Here is a 7,501-nt window from a genome sequence, read left to right as displayed (position 1 = left end):
GGAGGGCAGTGAGTGGGGGACTGGAGCATCTCTCTTACGAGGAGCGGCTGAAGGAGCTGGGCCTGTTCAGTCTCGAGGAGAAACATCTGACAGGGGACCTTATCAATGCACATAAATTTCTCAAGTGGGGGTGCCAAGAGGATGGAGCCAGGCTCTGCTTGGTGGTGCCAAACAACAGGACAAGAGGCAATGAGCACAATTTGATGCACCGAAGTTCCACCTGAACATGAGGAAGAACTTCTTTACTGTGTGAGTGACTACGTACTGGAACGGGTTGCCCAGAGAGGGTGCGGAGTCTCCCTCACTGGAGATACTCCAGAACGATCTGGACACAACCCCCTAGGATGATCCTGTCTGCGCAGGTAGGTTGGACCAGATGACCCACTGCGGTCCCTTTTCAACCTGACCCATCCTGTGATTTTGCGATCCCTCGATGACTCAGAGCATGAGCCCACCCACGGTCCCTCGGCGCCGCTTACCGCGGCGGCGGCTCAGTCACGCAGCTTCAGGGCCGCCGCAGGGCCGCGTCCGTGCCCACACCCCCGCACGCCCACACACCGGGCACCCTTCGCCCTCAGCGCTCCCGCCCCCGGTCTCCGCCCGACGCGGGGAGGAGCGGCCGGGCTGTGCCGCGCCTGCGCTGTGGGGCCGGGGAAGTGGCGCGCACCGTGTGCGCAGCTGCCGTCGCTGCGTGGGGCCGCAGATGGAGCCACCCCCCGGCTCCGCAGGTAGGGGCGGCCGACGGGCGAGCGACCGGGAGGGAGGGAAAGAGGGAGGGAAGAAGGGAGGACGGCGGGGCGGCGAAGCGCCCTCCAGACTACTCACTTAACCCCCGCCCTCTCTCCCGCACCGCCGCTCGCCTCGCCAAGGCTTCCTGTGGGAAACCCCCGTCGCTTTCCGCTGGCCCCTCACGCCCACCGGAGAGGGCAGTGGCCTGGGCTGCGGCGCACCGCCGGTGGGTGCTGGGAAGGGGCACCCGGGGGGTCTCCGGCCCGGCCTCCGCGAGGTTCTCGGCGGACTGGGGCGTCCCCGCCGCCCTCACCGGGCTCCCGCCGCCACCTCCCTCCTTGCCGCCCTGCTGCCGCCGCCGTGACCTCCAGCGGCAGGACGCGGGGCGAAGGCAGCTCCTGGGTGTCCAGGCGCCCGCGAGTGCCTGCTGTAGCCTCTCGGGCTGTGTAACAAACGTAAAGGCAAAGCGCCAAGGTTATGTGGTCCTCGGCTTCGTGCTACCGAGATCGTGGCCGAATGGTTTTAGATACGTGTCCACAGGAGTGAGTGTAAGCTCCTGGCCTTTATACACGTGTAGTGTCTGCTCATTGTGCCCCCAGTTTCCGAGTCGGGTGCCGTCGGCTTGGTATCTTACGAGGCCATTCCCTACAGCTAAAGCAAGTTGTTGAGTCTCCTGTAGGAGGTGGTTACTTGCAGTGGTCGTGGCTCTGCCCCTTGATCCCTGCCACCTGTGGCTGCTTCTCTACAAGCCAAAGGATGCTGGCCAAGGCCAGGCTCTCGGTTTCTGATGGAAGCCTGTCCTGGACCTGGGTATCCAGGCCTTGCAAACAGGGCGTTCATAGAGTAGTCAGGTTCTGAGTTTATTGATTGTATCCTCTAAGCATTGATCTGTTACTAAATTAAGAAAATGTTATAAAACTTACCACGACATTTCAAGAGGTGGATGTTCATCTGCAGTGTAATTTCACGTCCCAGTTGTCCTTTGGGAAAAGCCTAGTTATTACATTAGTTAATTCACAAAATATTCTGAGTTGTAAGGGACCCACGAGGTTCATCAAGTTTGACTCTTAGATGAATGGCCCATAATGGGATTAAACCCACAACCTTGGTGTTATTAGCAGCATGCTCTAACCAGTTGAGCTAATCTCAGTGATTCAACCAGTTGTGATTTCAGTGCAGAACAAAGCATGGCACCAAACACTGAAATCAGCATTCTGTTTCCTCATTTATGTATATAATGATATTATCTGTCCCACCCAACCATACTGTGGTTGTATGTTAGCTGTAGTAGGACTGCTAAGGGTGTACTCCGAGTCTCTGCTATGTGACACCAATACTGAGATTCATCTCCTGAGCAGTGGCATTGCTTACTGACACCTCTCTAAATCTGCTATCTTGTTATCCACTTTCTTTTGCTTCCCTCCCCCAGCTCCCCATCAGTTTCTGGCTTATACAGCTCTGTTGAAAACCTCAGAAAGAACTAAAAGTGGAGATGTCTAAGTGAGGTAGTAGAGAAACTGGAACAAAAGCTGCAAGAGGTGTGAGCTGCCCTTATTGTGTTAGTAAGGTGTTAACCCAAATACCCTGGTGTGGTAGGTTTTAATGTCATCATTGTTAACTGCTTCTTGGCTCATATACGAGAAAAAAGAGAGAGGATCACAGTTCTGTAAATTGTTGCTGTAACTGATACTTCATTTTATGGTCACAAAAGACACAAGTATTCTCATGGCTTTGAAAGGCAGCAGGGAGTGAATATCAAGAAGTCCTCTGAAGCTCTGATGGTAGAACCTGTGAATTATGTCATTTTTTGTATAGGAGTTTTTTGATAGCCATAGTTTGGGAAGAAATTGGTTGTGTCATTAGGTGATTATATCCAGTAAATAAATTGGTAGTAAACATGTTCACAAGGTTTTATGTTCATAAAATCACAGATTATCTTGAGTTAGAATAGATGCACAAGGATCCTCAAGTCCAATTCCTGGCCCTGCACATGTCTTCCCCAAGAATCACACCCTGTGCCTAAGTGTATTGTCCAAATGCTTCTGGAACTCTGTCAGGCTTGTTCAGAACTTCCCTGAAGAGCCTGTTCCAGTGCTCAGCCACCATATGGGTGGAAAACCTTTTCCTAGTATCCAGCTTAAAAAAACCTCCCCTAACTCAGCCTAAAGTTCCTGCTTTTCCCCTTGTGACAAGGCTGTAGACTGCAGTGAGGTCTCCCTTTAGTCTCCAGGCTGAACAAACAAGTGACCTCAGCTGCTCCTGGAGTGGGTCTGGGCCCTTCTCTCCTCTAGGCCCCTCACCAGCTTTGTAGCTCTCCTTTTGATGTTCTCCTAAAGTTTTATATCCTTCTTGTATTGTGGTGCCCAAAGCACACAGGACCCAGGGCAGAGCAGGACAATCCCCTCCTTGCCTGGCTGGCCATGCTGTCCCTGATGCTCCCCAGGACAGGGTTGACCCTCCTGGCTGCCAGGGCACTGGTGACTCACATTCAGTTCAACATCAACCAGGTCCCTTTGTGCAGTGCTGCTCTCCAGATGCTTTTTCCCCAGTCTGTCCATACATCCAGAATTGCTCCATTCCAGGTGCTAAACTGTTAAACTTCACATGGTTGGTGATTGTTCAGTCCTTAACTTGTCTAGGTCTTCCTGGAGGGTCTCTCTGCCTTCGAGGGAGCCAACAACTCCTCCTAGTTTAGGAAAACGTTACGCTATTTTGTTTTATCCTTCTCCAGAATGACTGTGGTGCAGCCAAGCGTTGAATCTGATTTGTGTATGCAGCGCTTCCAAAGCTATGTAGGGTGCTGTTTTTAGTAGTAGAGGCCATGGGTTATGGGAAAGCTCATTTTATTTTTAATGTGCGCTTAGTTATAGCTGTCATTTTTCAGGTCGTGATATTTGGATCCGTAGTTGAAGATTCACAGACGTGTAAAATGGACTCACGGACAATACTGAGATAGCACAGGTTTTGGTACCTATCCTTGACATAGGGCTTAAAAGCAGAGGGTCTGAAGACTGATTTGATATTTTTCCTAAGCTACTTAATATGTCTATTTCTTCATGTCAGATGGAAGTTTAGGTTGTTAAATACAGCAGCAGTTTTATCAGTGGACGGAGAAAATTTGGCTTGCAGAATGGATGTGACTTGTTTCAAAGTGGTAAGGGCAGTAAAACTAGATCTAGAAGAATACACTGAAAAGTATGAAATTATAGCTTCAAAAGATAGAAAGAATAAAATAATGGGGGATAAAACAATGTTGAATTTAAAGGGAAAAATGTAGAAGTAAAAGTTACTTTTCAGCTGTTCTTTTTCAACTTCTAATTAAACTTCTTTTAGGTAAGTTTTGTGATTAATAACATAAGTTTTCAGAATAACATCTGCAGTCCTTGTGTAAATGTAACAGAAAGGTTTTAGCCTTGTCACCTCATGCTCTGAAACTTAAGAGAGCACTGGTGTGTTTTCATCATATCCCTGATGTTAGTTTCCAAGATGTTCATTAGTTTATAATCGTATGTATTGACTGTTCATTTATTACACAGGTACATAATGCAGGAAGAATGGTATTCGGTCTGTATTTATAAGCCTTGCTCTTCATTTGTGTGATGTTCTTTATTTGGAATGAAAGGTGTAAATTTTATCTTGAAAGGAGTGGCTAAAGAGCTAAATATTCAAGCTCTCAAGGAGTTTGGGCAGATTTGTTTCTATAATGAAACTTTTATTTGTGATTTACGTTGTTTTTCAATACATCTTGTCGCATACTTATGAAAATTTGTAAGCAGGACTATGTAGTGCTGGAGCAGCTGATTAATGGTATTGGGCATGGTCGCAAATCTTAGGTAGTTTACATTTCCTCTTGTAATAACTGGGGGATTTGTTGGTTGTTAGATTTTCGTGCATCCCTTCCTCGTCCATATGGGTACCCATATTGGGTACTTTGCTCTTTCTGTGTTGGATTTGCCTCTTAGTCATCTCTTGTTTCTGGTGCAAATTACTACACAGTTTCTTAGTCACTGTTTAGCTCTATTTTATGTGATCTGTTTGGTTTATGGTTCAGATTGTGTTTTTTCAGGACTTTTCTCTTGTTTCTGGTGCAAATTATTGCACAGTTTCTTATGTCACTGTTTAGCTCTATTTTATGTGATCTGTTTGGTTTATATGATTCAGATTGTGGTTTTTTAAGGACCTTTCTCTGTTTCTTACTCCAAGTGGAAGTAAGCAATAAATTCTTGGACAACATTCACTGTTAGTTAGAAGGGGTGTAGAAGAAACAGGGAGTATACACTGGGGACTGATTTCACAAAAGAGTTGCTCAGATGTGTGGGCTTGACTTTTTAAAAAGCGTGCGACCCTATCCTGTATGTAGGAATTGAATTGTGTCTGTTCTGTTAGTATATTTTGGCATCTCAGAAAAACCCCTGGAATATGTATTTGGTGGCTGAAATCCTGCTGCGTGGTGTTTTGTTTAAGTGGCATAAAGTTGTGTTGAGGATTTTGCGTCAGTTACCAAGTGAGGTGCCCAGAAGCTTTACAATCATGGAATTAGGGCTGGCTCTGCTAGTTTAATCCTTGGTCAGTCCACAGCCCTGGTTGTTACTCACTCTGTGTTTTCTGCATTTTGCTGGAATTCTCATCTGTTGTCAGATGGGATTTGAGGTGGGCTGAGGTATTCCCCTTGTAGGTAGCTCACAACTTAAGTTTTCTTAACTGGCAAGTCTGTCATATTTGAACAATGGTACAGGCTATGTATTAATGAAGTTGCATTATTTCCAGTAGTAAATATTAAATCCTAATCTGTAATTAATTTTCAGCCTCTGTAACTGGATTTACTGTATGATCAGCAGTGTAAAAATACCTCCTTGTGTCAGCTTGGCTTTACTCATTACTCACTAGATGTATGAGCATTTGCAATCCGCATTTAATTAACAAGAAAGTGTGCTTTGTCAGGTCTGCTTTTCCGTTTCTTTCTAGGTATTACAGAGTTGCTGTAATACAGCTATTGTTCACTTTTAGCAAACAGCATTCTCGTAATCCAGTACTGCCATATTGCAGTAACATGAGCCCCAAAGCAAAATGTAAGATAACAAATTCAGCCAGTGAAAAAGGTGAAAATTGACTTTGAGGTGATGATAGAATGGTGAGAAGTTAAAGCTTTGGAAATTTTCCCTGGTGTTGTCATCCTTGTACTCCATCTTAATTTAAAAAGATATCAGCATTAGAAAGATCTCAAAATCTGGAACTTTTAAAATACAAATAAATTTATTAATATACATTTAAAGAAAAAGGATACAGTGTAGAAAAGCTGCATTATAAGTTTCTTTTGCTTTTAAATCAGGGTTTCAGAGTATCACAGATCTAGTTTCACTTGGATTACAACACTTCTGTCATTTCATATTGTCCTTCTATACTTTAAAACCTCAGTAGAAACTCACTACTTAAGGTTCCAGTTTGTATGCAAACACCAATGTGCAAATGAAATTACCAAATTCAGTAGCATTTCACATATGTATAAAGGTGTTTGTTTGGTCCTGGTCCATCATCTGTCAGTTCACACTGGATATCTTTGACTGATAAAATTCTTTAACAGGATTCTGCAGGTTTTTTAGGACCGAGGTTTACAAAGCAAGATGCTGAAATTATTCTGTAGCTTTGACCCCACGAATTCCTTGTTGGTAAAGGCACAGAAGCCCTCCCAAAGGCTACAGGATTGCATACTTAAAGTATTAATTGACACATCAAACTACAATTGTAGGAAAAGACCCTAAGATTTCAGAAAGATAAGTTGTTTTTTTCTCCCATGACTTTAATGTGTCTATCTCTATATGAATTTGTTCCGATGTGTCACTTAGTGTTTTCAAATAGAGGTCTTGAGTAGTTGATAATACATTCAATGATACAGACTTTATGGATAAGTTTTTATGATGCACATATGCATAAATGATTCACATGAATTAACCTAAGGATGGTAATTTTTATTTAATACAAGGGGAATAAGCTAGGCAGAATAATCGAGATGAAAATTTTGAGTTGAATGCTTTCTTTTCCTGGAGGAGTACTAAGCTCTAATTACATTTGCTTATTCAAAGCACTGTTATAAGTTCTCTGAAAGAGATCTGATTTTTTTTTGTTAGAACCGGTAGTCTGATTGATGAAAGGAATGCCAGTAAGCAGGCAGTGGACACTGTGCTGCTCCTTGTTATTAAGAAAAGTTTACTTTTCCAGTGTATTTTTATAATTAGCTCATAGGCAAGTATTTTAAAGCAGAACTTTGTAATGAAAGAGAGTATTTACCTCACAGAAACAATTTTTACCAAGTGACATGAAGAATAGCTGAAACCTCTAAATGAATGCAATTTTGCAACTTAGTTATATTATTTATTCTTATTCATTCTCCAGACCATCTCAAGTGTTCTGCATGCTATAGGTCTGCATGTGGAAGAAATGACAGAATAGCTGTTAAATTCAAGTTTTAGTACTCTTTGTCATAGATGAAAACAAGACCTTCTCTTCCAGGAGAACAGCTTTTTGCAGTGGAGATTTTCTTTAAATGTGATGTAGGTTAAAGAATGGTAATTCTGCATGTATCTCCTTGGTTTTCTTTCCTTTTCACTTTAGAAACTGCTATTTCTAGTGCTAAAGTTCTCATTGATACTTTTTCAAGTTTTATTTCTTAGCTTGAAAAAGAAAGGCATCTTAAAAATCTGTCTACTCACAACTACTTACCTTTGATGGCAACTGGTAGGAAAAAAATATTAAGGTGTAATAAAAGGAAGGTTCC

The 7,501-nt window shown here is 43.6% G+C and overlaps 1 protein-coding gene across 1 annotated transcript in view; it reads left to right on the top strand.

Moving 5' to 3' along the window:
• The first annotated feature begins 634 nt into the window (after positions 1–634).
• CMC1 (C-X9-C motif containing 1) overlaps positions 635–7,501 on the top strand; it is a 42,505-nt gene continuing 35,638 nt past the window's right edge. The window contains exon 1 of the mRNA XM_040055366.2: positions 635–728. Within this exon, the coding sequence (XP_039911300.1) occupies positions 704–728 (25 nt within the window). The 5' untranslated portion in view covers positions 635–703. The remainder of the gene's footprint in view (positions 729–7,501) is intronic.

The sequence above is a fragment of the Hirundo rustica genome, chromosome 1, assembly GCF_015227805.2.
Source record: "Hirundo rustica isolate bHirRus1 chromosome 1, bHirRus1.pri.v3, whole genome shotgun sequence".
NCBI classification, from domain to species: Eukaryota; Metazoa; Chordata; class Aves; order Passeriformes; family Hirundinidae; genus Hirundo; species Hirundo rustica.
Note: the sequence above shows the minus strand (reverse complement) of the source record. Positions and strands in the feature narration are given on the sequence as shown.